General features: G+C 47.6%; 1 protein-coding gene across 1 annotated transcript in view; it reads right to left on the reverse strand.

Annotated features, from left to right (window-relative positions):
* Sorl1 (sortilin related receptor 1) overlaps positions 1–23,789 on the reverse strand; it is a 154,415-nt gene that overhangs the window by 111,914 nt on the left and 18,712 nt on the right. The window contains exons 3-5 of the mRNA XM_021206280.1: positions 16,088–16,213; positions 8,983–9,144; positions 6,970–7,037 (exon numbers count right to left, since the gene is read on the reverse strand). Coding sequence (XP_021061939.1) covers positions 6,970–7,037; positions 8,983–9,144; positions 16,088–16,213 — 356 coding nt within the window. The remainder of the gene's footprint in view (positions 1–6,969; positions 7,038–8,982; positions 9,145–16,087; positions 16,214–23,789) is intronic.

The following is a 23,789-nucleotide window of genomic DNA, read 5'->3' on the forward strand; positions in this document are numbered from 1 at the left end:
TTTTAACTCAACTTAAGGGATGAGAGTACTGAGGCTGGGTGAATTCTGGAGTCAGTCTCATTGCACTCTTGTGGGGCCTCTTATCCATTGTATCACATGGTTTTGTGGAAGCTCCGTGGGCATGTCACAAGGCCTGGGGAGACTGGAATAACAGGATCCCTGGCTGAAGAGATGCTCACTGTATTAGATGCCTGGGACCACCACTACACACACTAACCCCAACTGTAACTCAGGAGTAAGGTCAAAGTCCAGTGGAGAAGCTCTAAGCTAGTGCCCTCAAGTAAAGCACCAACCAGAACCCAGGAGACCACTGGTGTGCCCAGGTTTCCTCACACTCACAAAACCTGCCAAAGCTGGTGAGCCAGCAAATGGAAATTAACTGGGAAGTCAAGGAAAGAACTCCAGAGTAGCCATGCGGAGAGGACTTGGGCATTGAGCTGAGGGTGTCATTTCTGCAGCTGCCTGTACACAGTTCCACAATGCCCTGTGGCACTTAGCATAATGGAGGTGAGGATCGTTTCCAATTCCTCCTGAGATGGACTGACAAGGCCATGTTCGTCAAAGAAAACAGATTCTTTTAAAAGGAAGAAATAGAACCGGGGACATGGTACAGCCATTAAAGCAAGTGGCTGTTGTACCAGGTGAGGAACTGAAGCTCCTCATGACAGTCAGTGGGTGGTGTCCTCCGATCCCAGCACCGGGGAGATGGGAACGGAGTCTAGCCAGTGAGTGCCAAGTTCAATCAAAGACCCTATCTCCAAATCGTGAGATAGAGTCTGAGACACGTAAGATAGAGGAAGATGCACAACATCAACCTCTGGCCTACATGCACACACATGTGAACACACACGCACACGCACACATATGTGAACACACACATACACACACACATATGTGAACACACACATACACACACACATGTGAACACACACGCACACACACGTGAACACACACATACACACACACACACACACGCGAACACACACACACAAGAAGAGGACAAGAAATAGAGAGGAGAGAGTCTCGTTTCACACTAGCAGAAGACTTGATGTTGGCCCTACAATCTGGACTCTGAGCAGAGTGACAGAGAAGCCAGCAGCCTGGTCCCGGCGTGGGAGAAATCCATTCTTTCCCATCAGATGCTAGTGTGGGGGCGGCTGGTGACACGTTCTCTTCTCCGCAATTAGAAGTACTGATTAAAGTACTTCCTCTAGCCTGGAGGATATGCAAATGACAGGAGGCTGGTGGGTATTTTTAAAAGGCAGAGAGGAAGGAACCCTTCTTGATATAGTTTGAGATGAACTCATTTCTATTATCCCGTGTTCTAGCCAAAAGAGGAAGGCAAGGTCTAGAGACAGAAGGCCTCATACCGCTAATCCCAGCCCTCCCTTCTCACCCATATTTGGACCTCCTAATTCTGGGGTTGGTTCAACCTACACATTCCTGTACTCTGGCATCTCCTTGCCTCCCACTTCTCTCTGGTCCTTAGATACTTTTCACTCTGTCTTCCATAAAGAAGTCCCATCCATTGGCTACTTCTAAGCACATTTACACACTAGGCCCCACCTGCCTCGCCCATCGCCCCACAGGGAAGCGGCATCGGACATCCTTGCATGGGCTCCCCTGTTACAGGTCTTCCCCTACCCTGTCTGCACGTGCATTTACTAGCTTTCTCTGCCCTGGCCCCTTCCTCCTTGTCTGTTGTTCCAAAGCTGACAAGGATGGTGGATGAAACCTGTGTTAATTCTCTGAAAGATCAGCTTGCACTGCTTCTTACATTGGAAGACATTTATGAAGAAATCCCTCCAGCCACCATAAATCTCAATACCAGGCAGCCAAGGATCTGAAATAAAGTGTGCCAAACCCTTTAACACACCCATGAGCCTATAGAAGTTACATAGCAAAGGCCTAGGCTAAATGCTCCTGCATTTAGTTACCCTGCTGGCTCTCCCTCTCAATAGACTGCTCATTAAAATGATAAAAGATAAATTTGGGGACTGTAGCGATGGCTCCATGGCTAAGAGTGCTGGCTGCTCTTAGAGAGGACCAGGGTCCAGTTCCCAGAATGCACGTGGTGGCTCACAACCATCTAACTCCAGTGATCCGATGCTCTCTTCTGACTGTACGCACCAGGCACACTTGGGATCCATGCATATACGTGCAGGTAAAACACTCATGCCCCTGGATGGAGTCCCTTTCTGACAGCATCGTTATGATTTTCCTCAAATACCCACAGCCTCGGCCCGAGGAAAACAAGCAAAGGATCAGGAAAGTTGCCTGCTCTGAAAGCAAAGTCCTGGGACTTGGAAGATGCTTAGAAGATCATCTTTCTTCACCCTCCTGAGTTACTAAGGAAATAATATCAACTCGAAAACATTCAGTTCAAACAAGCAGCCAAAATCAACATGGGCAGAAACTACATCCTCTTTATCCACTATAGTCAATGTAGACTAAAACTAAATGTAAATCTCAGAAGACAAATAATAACTGACAAACAAAAGCACACATACAACCTGTCTCATATGACAGGCACCTAAACAGCCTAATCTCAATATATAAAGAGTTCTCAGAAATCAACAAGAAAACTAACAATCAGAGAAGGGGGCAAGAGGCATTAGCAGAAATGCCCCAAAAGAAGAACATTTTGTTTTGTTCTTTTTTATTTGATTGATTGATTGAGATGTGACTTCTCCGCGTAGCCATCATAGCTGTCATGGAACCTGCTAAGAAGAACAGTTGTTGTTTTTTTTTGTTTTTTGTTTTTTTTTAAATTCATGCTTGATTAGGAGTTCATGATCCTTACCAAATACAAATCAAAGCTATCCAGTATTACATGAGGCCTATCTTATAGAAGGTGGGTAGTGTTCTTAAGCAAAGACATTCAAACTCATTCATAATGAGAAAAATGCAAGTTAAAGCTAAATGAGACACTGTGCCCTTAGCTGTAGATAAAGACACTATTCGATTCTACTAAGATGAAAGTAAATTTGACAATGTCCATGGAACATTTGGCAATGTCTACCGAAGTTACAATTTCCCTGGGGACTCAGCAGTACAGGAGACTAACAAAATCTCATCCCTGAGATGCTCTCAGCCTATTAAATGCAAACAGTCAACAAGCCGTACAACTGTATGCTAGAACATAATAATGGATCACACACAAAAAGGGTAGCGTGTAGCTGAACCAACAGAGCAACACTTGCAATTCTAAGTAGAATCTTTAGAAAATTCCCTCCAGAAAAATAGCTATCACTTCAAAGACAATAGACAGAGGTGTTGGGAGAGTGTGGAGAAAGGCAGAATCTGTGTGAGGCGCACATCATCAACACATCCCCAAGCCTGGGGATGATCCTGCAGAAATTCCAAGGAGCACTACCATATGACTGTGCAGTCTGGATATAAACCCCAGCGGAGATGAATTTACTGCCCCTGAGGTCTGCACTCCCAGGTGTACTGCGGCACGATCGATTCACAAGAGCTGATACCTAAGTGTCGATTAACAGACAGAGAAATGCATGAAGAGACTGCGGCATATAGACGCAGTGGGATATTAGTCCATCTTTAAATCAAGCCTCTGCGTGACACGACGGAGAAATCTAGAAGATATTATGTTAAGTCAAACAGGCCAGACACACGAAAAAGCATAGTATGTTTTCACTTCCTTTTAAAAAAATGTAAAAACTCACATGGGGGTAGAGACGGGAGAGGAAAGTAGGAGGAAGTAAAAGTAGAAGCCGTGGAGGAGAAAGAAGTCTAGAGAGGCAATACACAGAGGATTGGACCTCAGAATCCTAGCTGGTGTTTGGGAATTTTGCTAAATGAATAGATCGCAGCTGCTCTTGCTACACGCACAAGCACGGCCATGTGTGACCAGACATATAATCTGCTTTGCTGTGGGCATCACTTTACTAACTACATCTCTCCCATAGCAACATAGAACATCCACTAATAAAATGTAAGTAAACAAGTAAGCTCTGATGGGCATGTCTCAGGGACTGATAAACAATAAACTCAAAGGGAGGGCAGGAAGGACAAGCTAGGAAAGAACATTCTAGCCAGAGCAAAGAACAAGAGCAAAGGCCCTGTGCCCTGTGGTCCATGCACACTTCATCTGAAGGATGCGATGATGCCCTGTGGTCCATGCACACTTCATCTAAAGGATGCGATGATGCCCTGTGGTCCATGCACACTTCATCTGAAGGATGCAATGATGCCCTGTGGTCCATACACAATTCATCCGAAGGATGCGATAATGCCCTGCTGTGGTCCATGCACACTTCATCTAAGGGATATGATGATGCATGTAAAGGTTCACAGGAATGCTGGAGAGACAGTGAAGCAGGTAAGGTGCTTCCTATATGAGACCCTACATTCAATACCCATGTAAGACATGGATGTGGAGGCTCCTGCCTGTAACACTAGTGCTAAGGGGGTGGGGGAGACTCTAGCCAGCCAGTCTTGTTAAATTAATGAGCTCTAGGTTCATTGATAGACCCTGTCTTAAAAACACAGGGGAAGTGTATACATACCTGCACACAGACATGTGAACATTATACGCCATATATATACACAAAAGTTCAGAAAAAAAGAACCAGTATGATCCAAACTGGTTCAAAAAGATTGTTCTGCCTGTGTTCTGAGGATGAACTGCCAGAGGACAAGAGTGACCCCAGAGAGACAGCTGAGACTTGTGAGCAAGAATAAAGAGTAAAGAGCTCCAGGTTCCCTGGAGCAAGACTGACTTTGCTGGCTAGGCTAGTCAGAACGGTGAGCCCTGGATTCACAGAGAGACCCTCTCTCAATAGACAACAGACAGGGTGGAGAGTAATGTGGGAAGACATGGGTGACAACTTCAAACCACTGAGACAAACATGTCTACCCACACATACACGAACACACACCACCTACACGCATATACTGGATATACTGGTCAATGGACCCACACGATATCCAGATGGAGAAAGTGTGGAGCTTAAAATAAACGTAGAATCAGTGATTGCAGTGTCTTCCATTCTTTTCTGCCTGTCTTTGTTTTGTTTTGTTTCCCTCTCTTTCTTTCTTAAGACAAGGTCTTACTGTGTAGCCCTGGCTGTCCTGGAACTGGCTGTGTGACCAGACAGAATGGCCTCAAATGCACAAAGATCTGCCTTCCTTTGCTGCCTGAGGGTTGGGATCAAACGTGTGCTCCACCACATCCAACAACAATGTCTATAAAACTGATCCTAGATGCTCTGGACAAAGTGACAAGGACCCCTGCAAAAGGACGATCAAGAGTCAAATCCAGAGACATCAGTCTGTGCTTTCTCTCTATTATTCATGGGAATAGAATGACCAAATAAGACAGACCACTCACCATATAACCAAGTCCCAAGAATCTGTTCCCACTCACTGCACATGTGCAAATACCTGTGGTCAAGATCTTGCATCCCACTGTGGTCACAGTACAAGGTGACAAGCGGCAGTACTTAGACACAGGAATCCTTGACAGTCTGCTTCACTCTCTTCAAAACCTTCAGTGGTTACCTGGTGTGCTCAGAATTCAGTCAAAATACCTTCCTCAAACATTGCAGATTCTTTAATTTTGTGCTCTCTCTCTCTCTCTCTCTCTCTCTCTCTCTCTCTCTCTCTCTCTCTCTCTCTCTCTCTCTCTCTCTCTCTCTCTCTCTCTCTCTCTCTCTCTCTCTCTCTCTCTCTGTGTGTGTGTGTGTGTGTGTGTGTGTGTGTATACATGAGTATGCAGACCACAGCGCAAAGCACTGTACAGAGCTCACCACAGCGCAAAGCACTGTACAGAGCTCAGAGAACAGCTTACAGGAGTGAGTCTTCTTCTACCTGTGGTTTCTGGAAATTGAACTCAGGTCAAAAGGCTTGAGAGCAAGCACCTTTTACCTCCTGAGCCATATGGCTGTCCCTCAATACTGAAGATTCTTATACAATTTCTCTTCACAAACATGAAACAACACATTGTCCAAACATAAAATTCAGTATTCCCCTCCCAAGTCCCACAATTAGTACACAGCTGCTTCCGGCCAGCTAGCTCCCATCATGAAGTCCTGTTCTCTGTGGCCATCTACAGCATGCTAGTTCCTGCTTCCCACTCGCCACGCACAGCCTGGATCAGGGGAACCAGGGCTGCCTGCTACTTTCGTGCGTCCACCAAAATGCGTGACATGTGTACCAAATGCCTTTTCTGACATCATAAACTACATTCTCCTCCACGACTGCATCCAAAGATTTTTGTTTAGCTGGCATTGCAAAAACCAAAACCAAAACCAAAACCAACCCGTGTAATAGATGTAACAAAGTCTGGATTTTTATACCATGGAAAAAAATCCCTTGTGTGATAATAATGCCCTGAAAGTGGAAGTGTAGGGGCTCTAAGACATGCAAGAGTCTCAAGGGTAGCCCGGGTTTTCTAACCAACTGCAAAGCACCCCCTTCCTCACCCCCACCTGGTAAGTTTGCTCCAAGTTCTACTTCTCAGGTCAGAACAGCAGATTGCTTGGTTCAAGTGCCCCACCCTTCACAGGAGAGCAAAGAGCCCATCCACTGTCCATTGGCACAGTTAAAGTCGGCTTATTCTGAACACTGTTCCCAGTTGGAAGTTGTCAAACCTATAGGAGGTAGGGCCTGGCTAGCAGAAGGTGACCAGGTCAGGACTTAAGGTCATATCCCTGTCCCTAGTCCCTTCCTCACTCTGTCTCCTGGTCTGCTGTGATGTGAACAGTCTCATGCAGCCTCTCCCGCTGCCATGAGCTGACCGTCCCCGTCCCCCATCCTTTCTCAGCATCACAAACCAGCAGCTCCCTCTGATACCAGGAGCTAAAACAATCCTCCTGTTCCCATCAGATATTTTGGTCCCAGTCATGCCAATGAACTAATCTAAGTTGATGGAGCCAGGGCTTTTTGTTTTTGTGGGTTTTTTTTTTCTTTTCTTTTTTTTTTTTTTTTCTTCGTGGCACAACTTACCAAGAGAAGGACTTCACGTGTTCCTGAATCATGACCCAGGTCTGGCCAAAATCATCTGACTTCCATAGCTGCAGAGACCAAAATGACAAGAAGCAGTCATGACGTGAGAAGAGATGCATATCCCCACCGTATGATATCAGCCCCCAGCACCAACTGAAAACTAGCCCTCCACGGGGCACTGTGAAGACCGGCACTTGGGCACAGCGCAGCAAGCAGGAGCAGAAGGAAGGACAGATCTGTTTTCCAGAATCGCTGGGAGGAAAAATGAGGACAAATTGCCTGCCACTTGCGGGTTGTCTCACTGCTTGAGTGAGGAGGTGTCAGAACAGGGGACTTGCCTACCATGTGCAAGGCCCGGGGTTCCTTCCCTAGCACTGCCAAAAAAAAAAAAAAAAAAAACAAAGCAAAAAAATGGGGAAACAATGCAAGTATCCACCCACCGGGGTACAGATGGAGTCATCCCTGGAGTCTGGAACATTGAAAACACTGTGCTAAGTGAAGTAAGCCAGACACAAAAAAACAATCAGGTGGCTTCACTTCTGAGAGCTCCAGGGGAGCCAAGATCAGAGAGTGAAAGTACAATGGTGGCCAGCAGGGGCTGGGGGAGGGAGACACAGCAGGGAGTATGGATTTAACATAGCCGGGGTTCAGATCTACAAGTCAGAATTCTGGAGCTTGGTAGAAGTGATATTGCGCCGAATAAATGTAACCCATATCCGTCAACTGAATGCACAAAAAGTTAAGATGATAAAAATGTTCTAAAAAAGAAACATAGACTAAGAGGAGAATTGAAATACAATCTGTAAGCTATGGGAATGGCTTGGTGGTGGCAGAATCCTCATCTGCCATATAAGAAGCCCCGGGTCTCATACCTAGCATTAGATAAGTAACTATGCCTCGGTTGTTTCTGTTGACTGCAGAGGGCACTAGCTGAGACCAGAGCACAGAGGTCAACTGAATGCCTGAACTTAGCCGGTGAGTATTGGACCAGCTCATCTTTATCAAATCCCCACAGCCTATAGACACCAGAGGCTTTCCTGGTCCCTGGCAGAAAAGATTAAGAAGTCTGAGACCAAACCTAACAATTGTCCACCTCTACTGGTAAACGGACCCTGCCCCTAAGCTTAGGTTACTCCCTAAGGCTTGCAACGGTAAACAGATCCGTGTTTTGGTTAAACAACCACAGAGGGAAAGAACGGTTTCAAGGCTCTTCTGAGCAAAAGCAGTCAAGCCTCCCCAGCCAGAACAGATACAGAACCTGAAGAGTTCACAGGTTTATGCAACAAGACACGTTGGAGCCTTGAGACAGAAATCCCCCACTGGCTCTCCCTCCCCTGTTAGTTTCCTTCAAACTTGATTCAAAATGGGAAATACACATCATTCACTTTAGAACTCATGGGCACGCACAAACACAGAGGAAGATTATTAGCGTTTCATATACTATTAACGTTTATAATAACTTCAAATGCAAGTGCTGTGTGCTTAAGGTGGGGCTAAGATAAAGATGAGAGAGAGGCATGAGGGCCTGGGTCCAATCCCAGTTTGCCAAAAGTCAACCCAAATCAAGGCAGCACAGAACAGAAAAGTCAAGCAGGAATATGCCCAGAAGCCACAAAAGAGCTCAGGCTCCAGATTTTTCATGTGACTCTCTCTAATCAAATGTCTGGGCCTCAACTTACCCACAGGCTTGCAAAGACACATACACACCAAGGAAGGCCTGCCTAGTGCTGAAGTCACAGGACCTGCCAAGTGTTGGGCCCTGGGTGCTGGCAGGGACATAGAGAGAGAATGCCAAGAGGAGTATACTTTTCCTTAGCTGTGGTAAGTGAAATAGTAGCTACGAAGGCTAAGCCTGAGCGAAGAGGTGGGAGGAGGTGAGGTCATGAAAGGGGCATGTAATCCACCCAAGCAGACAGAGGATTTCAAAGGAAACACGCGTGTACACGCGCATGTGTGCACACACACACACACACACGTACACATACGTCAGTCTGTGCTCCAGAAGGTTCTTACCTGCTTGTTGGGGTGCGACCTGTCAAAGCCCAAGAGGAGGTTGGAGGCCTTGCTATGGAGGAGGAGATCAGCCGCCCGGAATGGAATGGAGAAGCCATGGATAGTGCTGCAGAAGTCAAACGTGATCCAGAGGTACTGAGCATAAGCATCTACGAAGATGTACTGCAAGACAGAACAGGCCATCTCAGAGCAGTGTCTGGCACACCAGAGTCACCTGATGGGTCCCCAAACCATGTGCAAGTAACCCTGGGTCAGGGGGCATGGCACTAACAGGGCTTCATCTTCTTCCTCTACAGCTCCTGGCTGGCAACCGAAGGAGGCTGGATGCATCAAACCAGGCTCAGTGAGCATGGGCAGGGAAAGATATCACATATGGGGAAGGTTCCTACCTTGTACATATTAGGACCTATCTTTAAGAAAAAAAAAAAAAATGTGGGCAGTGCCTGCGGACCAGTACCAGAGGTTGTCCTCTGTCCCTCATGTGACACCCATATAGAAAAGATTGCAGAGACAGGCCAGGTAGGACTACAAAGGAAGCCTGTTTAACCAGGTCATGGGGCTGGCAAACTTTTCTGGGTTTGTTTTGTTTTGTTTTTTTATTCCTTCCCATTGACTTAGCCAACTTGGCCCCTCTTGCTCACTGGCAAGCCACTCAGTTACAGTCAGAAGGTGGCTACTGGCAGCCAGGACACAGATGTCCTGCCCATCAGATTAGATGAACCTAGTTAGGGGCTGCCATCACTCCATGCATCCTCTGAGCAACCATAGGTCACGCCTTTCCAGAAAAACCATTAAGATCTCTACATCTAAGATAAGCTCCTCCTCCTTGCTCTTACACCAGGGGTCTTACCTGGGGGTCTTACGCATGGCCCCCAGGAACCAACTGCGCTGCTGAAACTGGCTGTGGGAAGCAGGGGCCACGGCCTTGTTTTACTTCTTCATACATCAGTGACTTTAAACAAGTTCTACTTGAATGACGGCAGCTGCCACCTCCAGACTTCACGAAGACCAGACTAAGGTTGTACAATTTAACGTGTGAATACTGCAGATGTCATCGGCTATATGCTAGGTGTGCCGCCGTCATGGTCCAGAATCCTTTCCTAGGTGGCAGAGCCTACATGAGAGGTGAACATACCCACAGCTCGCCACAGACGGAGGGTGAGTGGTGACACAGATGGACCACTGTGAGAACCTGTCCTGCCCCCAGGTATCAGAGGTTACAACGTAGAAGAGGTGGTCACTGAAGAGTGGGTGGCAATTAGTGTGCTTGACATGGTAAAAAAAAAAAAAAAAAAAAATGACCAAAACCAACTTAGGGAGGGAAAGATTTATTTGGCTTATATGGCCCAATCGTAGCTTATCACTGAGGAGAGGCGGGGTAGAAACTCAAGCAAGAGCAGAGGCAGGAACCATGGAAGAAAGCTGCTAGCTGGCTTGCTCCCCATGGCTTGTTCAGTTTGCTTTCTTAGACAACCCAAGACCACCTGCCTAGGTGTAGCAGCACTCATAATCGGCTGGGCTCCTTCCATATCAACTTAACAATCAAGAAAATGCCCCCATAGACTTGACTATAGGCTAGTCTGACAGAGGCAAATTCTCAGGTGAGGTTCCCTCTTACCAAACAACTCTAGTTTGTGTCAAGTTGACCAAAATTCACCAGCACAGAAGGTATAATTCTACAAGGAAAGAATACTGCAGGTCTCGGGGGGGGGGGGGGAATGTGACTTTGGGTACAAAGTAGGGGGTTAGGTGCTATTATATAGGTTTGATGACAGACTCAGAGGCCTAAGAAAAGACTGGGAAAGAAGCCAGGGAAGTTCAGATGACACAGGAACCTGGGCGTGGCAAGAACAGCCGTGCTCCCAGAAGAACAAGAGTGGTCCCCAAGGACCAGACAATGAATCAGAGACAGAGCAGAAGGGAGCCAGCACCACCCACAACCAGTTCTTCACATTCTACAAGGCAGCTGAGGCAAGGGAATCAGTCCAAGGACATTTCCCTCCATGACACATGAGCGTCCAGCTTCAGGTCCCTCTCAGCAGCCTACACAGGAGAAGCTGTCCTGCCCCAGGTCCCTCCTTCCTTCTTCTTTGCCCATCCCTCCTGCATTCTCTCTCCTGCACTTCCTCCCCAGCATCTAATGTAAATCTCACACTCAGCAGCAGCCTCATTAAATCTGAGAAAAAAAAGGTAGTAAACGTTTTGAAAGCAAGAACTACTCTAAGCAAACTCAATGCAACAAAAACAATTATGATCCTAGCAAGAGCATCATAATTTGGCCATGGATGTCTTCCCTAAAAATAGCCTGCCTCCCTGCTCCCAAGCCATCCTGGCTCCTTGGGAAGGAAGTAGTGCTTTCAATCAGAAAGGATTGCTCCAGAAATCTGTGTCATGCCTTCCTACAATATCAATTTGTGAGTGTAAAATACCATACTGATTATGATAAGCTAATTTTTGTTTGCTTCTGTTTCTTTGGTCGGTTGGTGGGTTTGGTTGTTTGTGAAGAACACTTGCTCCACGATAGGCAGAGAACTAGAAGTTTCCCAGGCTGTGCCTTGTTTAGACTGTTCCTCATTCACAGTGACTCAGTGTTTTGGGTCATTCTGTCACACCCCCCACCCCCTTCTAATAACGAGAACACCAAAGCTCTCGTGGCAGCTAAATGCCCAAGATGACGCAGGAGCAGAGTCATAGCCAGCTGGTGCAGGGCCCAGTTTTGAACAGTCCATCAATCTTTAGTGCCCAGAAGCAGCATTTCCTGATCTCGAAGCATTTCACCATGGGATTTAACTCATGTATGCGCCTCTTCCCCTCAAATGTTCCTCAGTTTCCTCCTGAGAGCTCACCCCCCCTATACCTTCTGCTCCACCCCTCTGCAGCCCCCGTGCTCCTCCTATGACAACCTTGGACTTTGATTCTTTGCAGATTCCTCATCCCTACCTCCCTGCTTGGATGCTTAGAGTCTTATGTCCTTTACCAACGCAGTGTTCTTCCACACAGCCTCAGCCCTGCCCTGAACGCTAGATGCCGAATGCTTGCTACAGTTCCGATGGTGGTTGGTCCTATACAGGTTTACAGATCAGAAGCTCGGCCCTTGGAGAGGCAATGTTAAGTGATGGTGCCATTGAAGAGGTGGCTTCTCGGGACTGGGAACGGGAAGGTGACTCAGTCAACGAAGTACTTGTTGTTCAAGCATGGGGAATCGAGTTCGGATCCTCAGCAGCCACACAAAAAGCCAGGTGTCACGGTTCCTCCCTCCGATCCCATCATTGGGAACTAGTGTTTCATTTTTCAGATTTTTTCTCTGCTCTTTCTACTCTAATTCACCACACGTATGAGAAGGAGCCACACTTCCCAAAAGGTTCCTGCCCACCACTCCCAGACTCAGAGATTCTCTTGGTGTTCCCCACAGTCCTCGAGGTGAAAGTCAACCCCTTCCACTTCCAAACGACAGACAGGGTAGCAATACACAGCATCCTACACCGATGCCATAATCCAGCTTCCCGGAGTCTCTTCACCAACGCCTTCCTCCTACGTGTAGGCTCCTACCAACTCTGCTCCCACTACTGTCTACACTAATCCCCACTCCTAATCCACAGCACCCTAGAGGGCCTTAGCACCTCAAATCATCCCCCGGTTCCACTTAGAAACAGGGCTTCACTCACCACCCACAGCATCTCGTATACCTTCATGCTATGCCACACGGCACAAACATGGTAGGAAAGAACAGAATGTTCTACCTTAAGTCTTCTGAGGACTTAAGAGTCTTAAGTCTCTCAACGCCTGGCTGGTGGGGTCCGTGGTGGCCAACCATACGGATTGTCCAACAGACCTGACCTACCAGCCGCTTCCTAAATTGAGATCTCAGAAGCACCCCTGCCTACCCCAACCTCAGCAGCCTGTTTGCAATCTCTCGACTTCCCAGAGGTACTTCTGCGGAGATAAAGTGAGGGTACTGGATAGTTCTACGTCAGCTTGTCACACACTAGAGTCATCTGGGAGGAGGGAGTCTCAGTTGAGGCCACAGGCAAGCCCGAAGGGCAGTTTCTTATTTAGTGATTGGTGGAGGAGGGACCAGACCACAGTGGGCGGTTCCATCTCTGGGATGGTGGTCCTGGGCTCTGTAAGAAAGCAGGCTGGATGAGCAAGCCATGGGAGACCAGGAAGCGGCATCTCTACGGGGCCTCTGCATCATCAGCTCCTCCCTTTGGGTTTCTGGTCCACATGAGTTCCTGGCCCTTCTTGTTTTTGATGGTGAACTGTTCTTTGAAACTGTGACTAAGATTAAACCCTTTCTCCCCCAAGTTGCTTTGGTCAGGGTGTCTCATCGTATCCATAGAAACCCTAATGAAGACAGTAGGTTACAGGATTTATGCACCAGCTTTGATACAGGAACCCGGTTATGATGATGAGTTGGGAGCACACAGGAGACAAGCTGGGAGAAAAGAGAAACAAACTGTTTCCTACGTCCCTACGTCTGCCCGGATTCATCTGTGTTCCTGCTAAAGTTAGACTGTAAAAGCCAACCATGTCTCCATGGCCCTTGGGTGCCTCCAAGGCTGGGGAGGGGTGGAGAGGGGTGGGGGCTTCCGGATGGCCAGACCTACACATCAGATCAGGGAGCAGCACGCAGGACCAATTAGCCAGCCACAGGATATATGCTTTGTGTTTCCATCACAAGGCAAAGGCACAAACGATCCTCTCTCCCAACCCACAGCACCTCCATGTTGTTGCTTCTTGCTGTCCAGGCAGGCCTTCCAGAGCGGCTGCTGGCAGCCACATGAGACACTGACAGACCCACTGGGCATCCTTACATAGCCCGGGCCCAGCAGTGTACTCTTAACACCATGGCACCCAGCCCTGTGTGGCGTTTCTCAGGAAGTGGTTCAAGTCTGGTAGGGGCAGTATATCTGCCTTGCAGGGAACAAAGGTAAAAGAAGCTCCACCAGTACAGTAAATGTCATCACTTCCTTCCGGAGATATCTGGGGTGGGTGACGGCTTTGTCTGGGGAAGTAGACCTGCTAACAGAAACGTCTGCCTGCCTTCCTGTCCTTTCTTCCCTCCCTCCCTCCATCCATCCTCAACTCTAGGCCTCACCTCTAACTGTCATTTTGTTCTCCAGGAAGGCAGTTGCTTTGTTTTCTCAGTCCCCATGAGCATGCACGGCCAGCTCACCATGAGAAACCTAAGGGGCACACCACGCACCTGAGCTATAAACACACTGTCCCCCACCTCCCTGTGCAATGCCAAAGTCTCTTTATTGTGACCATTCAGGTAGCCCCGCTTTCCTCTTAGCCCATCATGCCAGGTGCTCTACGCCTTCTGCAGACCAGATGCTCCCAAAGCTCAGGGCCTCTGTCTGCTCTAAGCCAAGTTCACAGGAACACAAAGCGTCCTTCCTGTCTTCAGCGCTGTGGTCTACCAGCTGTGGTCTAATCAGAAACGGGCAGGAAGATCACCTTGCCTACATTTGGAACCTACGCTGGAGGGGGCCTGCTGGCACTAAAGCAAGGGAGAGTCCAGAGTGGGGAAGGAGGCTTCAGGGCCAGGACTTCAGCCTAAGCTGAGAGATGGGGTGGAGATCTAGAGGTGACAACCCTCATTAGGGAAGCACCCCCTGGTGACAACCCGAGAACTATCCAGAAGAAGCAGCCAGCCCCTTAGTATTGTAGATACAGCATCTCGCCTCTTACAATCATGTAATAAGGTGGCCATACCCACCTCTAGGGCCCTCAAGACCAGTCTGGCTCATCATAAGGTAGGGGCGGGAGGTGACGTGTAGACCAGACCAGAAATCCTCTGATTTCTCCTTGCTTTCCCCTTGGGAAGTGTACAGCTAGCTGCCCGTTTACCCTGAGGTCACCAGGCAGGACTGTTTATTTACCCAGCAGGTACCAGGAAGGACAACGCTGGTAACAAGTCACTGCCTGGAAACATCTCAAGCACTTCCTCCTAAAGCAGGGGTGGCCAGGCCCCCAGGAAGGTGGGAAGGGGAAGTGGGGAAGGGGGGAGGACTGGGAGGGGGAGAATGACTGGACACCTTCACAAATCCAGCAACTCAAAGGACCCTCCCAGACCCAGCTCCCTCTTGAAAAGGTCTGTTCTGCTTGTTCAGGCAACCACATGACTTGTTAAATCTTTTTAATGCAGCCTCTGCTAAAAGACCCAAGGCAACTTAAAAAACCAACACCAAGGCTGTGGAAGGACTCTGTGGCCTTGGCCCAGCGGGTCCTTTCTGGACAGGCAGCACCCAGCAGCTCCCTTCGCCTCAGGAAGCTTTTACTGCGGAGGCTGTTTTCCACCTTGGAACACATTTCCTAGAAGCCATGAAATCTCCACCTCTAGAAACATGGGCTCTCATATCACTCCCAGAGCAAAGAGATACCAAGGGGCAGGAAAGCCTAGTAGGCTGTCGGGTTCCCTTCACGCTAGGCCAGCTCCATCTGCCTGGGGCCCAGGGGTAAGGTCAATGCTTTCTCCCAGTGCATGCCTGGGGCTACTGACCAAAGACGGAAGGTAAGTGGGTGTGCTAAATGGGGAAGGTATGAGGTATGGGCACAGCCAAACCTGCTTCTTAGAGTTCTTTTCTATATCCGTATAAGTTCTAAGGAGGGAAAGAAAACACACACAGACACACACAGACACACACAGACACACACAGACACACACACACAAAGAGAGAGAGAGAGAGAGAGAGAGAGAGAGAGAGAGAGAGAGAGAGAGAGAGAGAGAGAAAGAGAAATATGTTGATAAAGCCAACAAAAGCAACAGTTCAGCATCCACTCTTGGAGGCCCTGTATTAGCCCTGTGTACCTAGGAAAGGCTCCAGCCACCAGTGAGTCAGGCAATTTATTGGTTGGCAGACTTTCTGTGGTTGAACCTGCCCTTGTTTGTCCAGAAATCCTGCCTGACCAAGTACCCACTGGGTTTATGCAAAGATCCACCTTGAGAACTGTATTCTGTTACCAACTCCCAAGAGCACACTGAAAACAGTAGCTGGTGACCCATACGTGCTGCACAGACAGCAAAGGGCTCCGTGGCCCAGTCCCCTTCAGTGCAGCCATCATCCCAGAATGCACTGCTCCGAATCCAGAGCCTCCTTACCCTCTTGTTGTCGGCAGGGCTGTGGTAGAACTGGGAGATCACAGCGTCGCTGTTGTTGCCCACGCCAAAGTTCAGCTTCTCTGAGATCTTACTGAATGATTTTCCATAGTCGTAAGACACATACACCTGGAACACACCAAAGGGGAGAAAGAACGGGAGTCAGTGCAGTGCAGAACAGAGCAGTCTCTAACTGGAAGTCCACATGCTCGCTTCCGACTCCTGATCCTGAAAGAGCATGGTCCCCCCCGGGGGGAGGCCCTGATATCACGAACTTCTGATGAGCATCACATGACCCACAAAGGAGAAGCAGGTGACATCTGTGACTGTCCTCAAAGTTAGGGCGGGCTGGGCAATAGAAAGCATAAGGCCGCTACAGCTACCCCTGCTCCTGGACCACGCAGTTCTCTTCCTACAGAGGTCCCAGGATCAGTTGGCAAACACTGCCAATAGGACATCCTCCTCCTGTTGCCGGGTGACGTGTTCCAGTCCAGATGTAGACAGAATGCACTCTGAGAGGAAAAGAGCTGGAAATGTGCTTTTGCGTCTGTTGACATTTCCCCAAAAGGTAATCAGAACAATTGAATTCTTCCTCCTTCAGCCAGGAAGTTGGCATTCCTGAAGAGAGAAATCCATCAACGGCCTCCAGTGAGTGGAGAGGGAGGAGGTGCTGAGTGATAAAACATGCACAGAGGTTACGATGCCAGCGGGCTGGAGGGGAGACGCGCGTGGTCTAGAATACACACCATAGCAGCGGAAGCAGCAGGATCCTGGACCCTGCCAACGACTTGCTTTTCCACTGCCTCCTGGCTTCTAATTATACAGTAACCACAGAGACACAGCGTCAGAACAACTACCATCTACACACTGCATAGAGACAATGCTGATCCCATCACAGGGATGAGCTTGGGTCAGCGGCATAGCAACCCTACCTGGAGAGCGCAACTGCAAAGTCATGGCCCAGAGAATGCCATAGGGTTTGTGAGATCAGGGACTTGCCCAGGTAACAGCTGAGGAAGTCAACGGGGCAGGGGCTGAAGACATGGCACAGTGGCTGAGAGCACTTGCTGCTCTTCCAAAGGAATGGAGTTCCGTTCCCAGCACCCACCCACATCAGAGAGCTCACATCCAACCACTTGTAACTCCGGCTCCAGGGATCTAACGCCCTCTTCTGGCCTCCTCTAGTACCTGCACGCACATAGGCATACACACAAATAAATAATAAAAGTAAATCTAAAAGAAAAACATATAAAAAATAAAAAATAAATAAAAAATAAATAAAAGATCCAGGAGAGAGGGATCCTGACCCGGACTGCCTTTCTTCGAGCTATTGATCTCAAAACCACTCTGATCTCAGGTCAATGAAGAGCGAAATGGAAGCTATGGGGTATTTGTAACCTAGACTTTATGTCTGTGAGATATAAAATACTAATATAATGAAGGGCCGAAAAACAAAGCTGACAGATGAATATCACAGTGTTATTTTTTTTTTCAATTACTTATGGGAAAGGTAATTGAGGGAGGCATGAAAGGAAAACAGCAGGCGATTTCCAAGGAGAGACTGGCTGGACTCAAGCCAGAAACTATAGTGTCATATCCCCACCCATTTGATTCAACTACAAATGAGCCTTGAGGGTTTAACAGGAGCCAAGTCCAGTGCTGGGTGCCAGACACAGAGACACAAAAGACAGGGTCATCAGACAAGGATGGGCCTGTAAACACGTGAATGCTTGCTTGTTAATGAAGCCATGAACGTGCATTTAAGGACGGGAGGCTGGACACAGGGAACAAGGGGTCATTACCATTTAATATGTGGCAAGGTGAAAGGAGGCAGGGAGTCTCTGCCTCTACATGGGTGCTCACAGTATGGTGCTGGCACAGGGCCAGCTAGCAGGTCGACAGCTCACAGATAACCTGAGTTATCAGCAAGAGACCCGGTGGAACCTTCTTGCATTCTGCTTGCCAAGGATGAACATGGGCATCCCAGAAAGGTTGGAAACCTATACCGTGCAAACTAATGGCTTCTTAAATAGGAAACTAGTCAAGACCCCTTCACTCTCCAATATCCTGTGAGGTGATAATCCACTATGAGAGGCACAAATGGGGTCCTGTGTTTACATCAAAGCAGGGTATTTTAGTGTGTAATATTCCCTCCCACACATTTGGCCTCTGCCTCTGTGTAGCTTCGGGGTAGCTGGTGTACACGGCTTAGTCAACAAAGACTTATGTAATGAACAAATGTGACTATAAACCAAAGAATGAGTAAATGAATGTGCAGAATCAATGAACAAAGAGAATGAACTGAATTAATTGGTGAGTCATGGAGAAGATGGCTCTCAGTATCTGCAGTAGATTGGTTCCAGAGTCCCCATGGATACTAAAATCCGGTGCCACATGAGTCTCTGACACAAAATAGCATAGAACCTACACAGATTCTCCCACATGCTTGAAACCATCGCTGAACAGCTTACCGTAATTCAGATAATATATATCTCATAATACGTGAATGGATACTTATTGTTCCTACTGCATTGTTTTAACAATGACAAGGGAGAGGAAGGACTCTGTGTTCAGAATGGATACAACCTTCTGCCCTCACATCTTCAGCTCATGAGTGGCAGAATCACGGAGGTAGAACTCACAGACACACAGAGGATCTGCTGTTACCGTTTCCTTCTGAGATAATAAAATCTAAGCCCCACAGCTGCAAAGGACTAGCCCAGGGTCACACTGGCAGTAACTGGCACGGCTTTGCCAGTCTCCTGAGGTTCCGAGGCTGCTTGCTTGTCTTTTCTCTCTGCATGTCACCCTCGTGGAGATGGTCCCCTTCTCCAAACTAATGTTAGAAAATCTAGCTAGAAAGGAGAAGAGACGTGGCCAGGCAGAACACATAGACTTCCTGAGATTCTCAACAACAGTGCTGCCACGGGGCATATGGAGGTATAAAACAGCTGCCTCAGGACACCTGCAAACTGACTGCTCAGGAAAACTCAGGACACTGCAAAAAGACTGTCTCCTGAGTCTTACACTTAATAGAGGTTAAGAGGAAGTTGACAAGAACCCACCCTAGTCCTGAAGCCAACCCCGGGCCACTCATCAACCTGCCCCGCCTTGTCCGGGTGGAACAATTCAAACAAGCTATTTTTAGCCTGTCCTTGTAACTTCTTACCTTCTCTCAGGCAGATACAGAGCCTTCTCAGGGCTGAGGTACAGTTATCCCTCCACACTGATGGCACATAAGACCTCGGGGGGGGGGGGGGGGTAGTGCTAAGTGAGATGGTGGCTTTTCAGTTTCTGTACTGCACCCCCAAGGGCAAATTCTATCTGGGACTGTCTTGTGCTCAGGACGGCATGATGCTATGTTGCACTGCCTGCTGTCATCACCAGGTGAACCTGAGCAGGCACCCGGAGCTTGCTGTCTGCTGCCTATACAGCTAGTTTTCTCTCAGATTCAGGGTTCTCCACTGATTCGTCCCTCTCTGACCTCAATATGACACTGTTCCTTAAAGAAAAAAAAAAAACCGACTAACACCGGAAGGTTACTAAACTGCCCCAAGGTCCCAAGCAGATTATTTCCTTACCCATAAAGATGATCCTTTGAAGTGAATGATGTTCCATGAAGTTCAAAATTATAGAATGATAATGGAGGGGGGAGGGGAGACTGAAATGTCAGAAGGCATCCCCTCCCCTGGCACTGTCCCAAGCCCTTTATAGCACTACTACAGTCTTAGCACAACAAATGCCCACGCAAGACACTGGGCAAGACAGTTTCTGAGTGAAGTCTAGACCTGGCATGGCAGCTCACACCTATAATCCCAGAACTAGAAAGGGGAAGGAGAGAAGAAAGGAGGAGTTCAAGGCTAACCTGAGCTACATAGTAAGTCCGGGGCCAGCCTGGACTACAGTGTGAGAGGAATCCTCACAGAAAAAAAAAAAAAAAAAAGAAGCAAGAGAAATGAAAATCAAATTGCCATAAATTTTAAAAATGAAAAAAACTCTGCATTTCTAATCAGCTCCCAGCAAACACTCATGGGGACGACCTACAGACCCCTATTTGATTCCCATTCGAGTTTGCTTTCTGTTGCTGTGATAAAAACAAACATTGGCCACGAGTAGCCCCTTAGGGAAGAATGGGCCTGGTTGGCCTAGAGGTTACAGCTCACCATCCAGACAAGCCAAAGAGGGAATTCAAAGCAAGAGCCTGGAGGCAGGAGCTGATGCAGAGGCCATGGAGGGATACTGCTTACTGGCTTGCTCCCCATGCCTACCTCTGCATGCCTTTCATACAACCCAGATCCCTAGCCCACGGTGGCTCTGCCCACAGTGTTCTGGGCTCTCTCACATCATCTATTAAACAAGAAAATGCCCCCACAGAGTAGCCTACAGGGAGTAGGGGAGCTGTTTGTTTTTGCAGTACTGAAAATCAACCCCACAACCTTATACACCCCAAGCAATTGTTTTACGTACCACTGAGCTGTAGCACTAGGCTGTACACACAGCATCCCAACCAGGGAACTGAATACACAGGGATCAATGATCATGAACTAGAACCTCTAAAGCTGTCAGTCAAAATAAATTCTTCTCCTTATAAGCAGACTGTCTCAAGTATTTTGTCATAGTAACAACAACAACAAAAAGTAAGACGAGGATCATGTAAATTGCTTGGCTCAAAGTCAGATTATAAATGGCAGAGCCAGGATTCCAGCCCAAGCATTCTGATTTCAGATGCTCTATGTTCCATTACCAAGGATGGGAGTTCTGCCACCCAGTTAGTCCAGGAAGAAACCAATCATAATATCACACTGGTCCACAGACAAGAAGAATGAGTCTGACTATTCATAGCATCTCGTTTTGATTCTGACCCTCTGGTGGATTCTGTCCCTAGGTAGCATTTTGATCAATTACATTGCACCTGAGTACTCCCTCCCTTGTGCCTGCTGGTTGATTATTTGTTATTGGGAATGGGAGATATTGCATTTGTTTTTTGGACAGGAACTCACTCTGTAGCCCAGGTTAAGCTTAAACTCACAATTCCCCTGCCTCGGCCCCCTGAGTGCTAGCATTGTCACCTATTATGGCAGCACACGAGTACTTTCCGAAAGACATCACCATCAGTAAAGATAAAGAACTGGGCGGAGGTCGACTGAAGCGCATCCTATGCTGTAGTTCTTCTGGTCATTGCAGGAACGGATCACCTTTGCAGGGGGCCATCCTCAGCTAATGATTACTGACAACAGGTGGTTTGGTTTGTTTTGGCTTTTGCTTATGAGTAAGCCATCTGGGATCCATCCCAGTGTCCAGGCTCAGCCTTGTTTACACACGGAGTACTCCTGACCTCAGCCATTCTCGGCCCTTCAGGCAGGCCTTACCTGCACACAAGCTCTGTCCCTTCAGATGGGGCCTTTCTGACCCATGCTTCCAGTCCTCTCTAAGGAACATTTGGATGTTCCCTTGCCAGTGCCACCGACTCGGCCTCTGAGTCACAGTTTATTTTTGCACTAACTCTTCACATCTGAACATCTCTCAGCTTTGGGACAGCCAACTCTTTAATGCAGTTTGTACGCAGACAGAGGAACATTCTGCCATCTCTGCTTATTAACTCTGGACATTAAGTTTCCTTTCCATTTAATCTTCTCTCATATGTCACTGTAGAATAATGACTTCAATAAGTTCTTCAAAACACATAAACATTCCCACAAAGTGAGAGCTGAGTAGGACAGGCTAGTAATACGTGGGTGGTCAACACTCCTGGTTCACTCAAGACTGAGACGGTCTGAGATGTGACCTTTCAGTGCTTGGCACAGAAAAAAAATGGGTCTTTCTGGTGATTCTAAGACAAATCCATGATAGGACCTCCATTTTCATGATGCTCCACCCCACTTCCCCACTGGCATGTTGAATGACCCATTGTGAATTCATTTGTGCCCGAAGCCCCTTTGCATGTCCAACAAAAATATTAAAAAATGCTTAAATATGTTTAGCTAAAATAGATAAACAAAGACAAATAGTTTATAGAAAAGAGATTATTTTTCATGCATAAAATACCCTGAAGGTTTCTCAACATAGAATAGCATAGAGCTGGCTTTGGTACCTAAAAGAGACTCCTATTAAGAGGTACTATAGACTAAATGTGTACACAGGTAACTACAGAACATCCCCAGTCAGCAGGCATTCATACACAGCCACCCACGTGTGACCACAGCTACTGCTTGCAGATCTTGAACATATTTATTTATAAATTGGTCTAAGTTGTTGCCCGAAACAAGTCCAGCCTTGTCAAGAGCAAAACACCCAGACTAGCCATTATCGGCATTATCCCACACTCCATGGCTCAGAATGCTCTCTAGGCAGTCTGCAGCTGATTGGCAGCCTTTCTGCAAGCCTCCCTGACTGTGGCCACCCTAATCAACTTCTCTAGATAACATCCGGACACTAACTCTGAATACACCTGACCCAGACAGCAGACACACAGACGGGGAGCTCTCAAGACACCAAACGCACACAGGAATCACAAAAGCACCTTTAAAGAAAGAGTATAGGAAGCTCTGGTCAGAAGGTGTACAATGGAAGGGCTACAGCACGTTCTAGGCACAAGGTCACCCTTGTGAAGAAGGTAGACACCCACCCCAAGGCAGAGCAATTGCTTTGCCCACAAGGAGAAGCCTGGACGGTAGACTTGAGAGCCAAAGACCAACTCTGACCCTACATTTTTACTTGGCCTAGGTGATATACTTCATCTGACAACTGGTAAGACTTAGCAGTTTGTCATAAAAAAGACTTCTGGGCGGGGGTTGAAAGCTCAGAGGAAGAGGTTGCCTGGCATGTGCTAGGCCCCGGATTCCATCCCCAGTACCACTGAACAAAGACAATGACCTATATGGCCTTGTGCTGAAAAATCAGGAGATCCAGCTGACTGGGCCAATAACCTGCATGGCTCCCACATCCTAGGACCTGTTTCAGCATGGCCCTGAGAGGTATTTCTGCTGCTTCTTCATGCCTCTCTCTCTACCACTCACCAAGCGCCAGACACCACACTGAAATCAAGAGACAGACCATGTTTCTTGAGCCCGTGTCTCTTTTTAAAGGCGCAGAAATGGCCTGTCCAAGGCCAGCCTGGTCTGCATAGAAAGCTGCAGACTAACCAGGGCTGCATAGTGAGACCCTGTCGCAGAAAAAAAACCAAAAACAAGCAAACAAACAAAACCCTTGGAGGTGGCTTCCTGCCCCCATCCTGGATCTGGGGTTCTTACACAGGCTTCTCAGCTTGTAAACGTTGTTTTCATTTCTTCAAATCATCTAACCAAAACAACATCATCATCAACAGAAACAGTGGAAATTGAAAATTAAAAGAATTCATGTCAGGCAGACATAGTGTCTCCGGCTCAGCGATCCGGCACAAGAGAGGCTGGGGCTGGAGGACTGCTGTAAGTTCAAGGCCAGCCGTGAGACAGCCACGAGACAGCCAAAGAAGGTATGGAGTATGCTAGAGAGTGAGACCCTGTAACAAAACAAACAAACCTGATAGACGATAGATAGATAGATAGATAGATAGATAGATAGATAGATAGATAGACAGACAGACAGACAGACAGACAGATAGATGATAGATAGATAGATAGATAGATAGATAGATAGATAGATAGATAGATGATAGATTAGATGGATGGATGGATAGATAGATAGATAGATAGATAGATAGATAGAT

Source organism: Mus pahari, chromosome 10 (genome assembly GCF_900095145.1).
Source record: "Mus pahari chromosome 10, PAHARI_EIJ_v1.1, whole genome shotgun sequence".
Classification (NCBI taxonomy): Eukaryota; Metazoa; Chordata; class Mammalia; order Rodentia; family Muridae; genus Mus; species Mus pahari.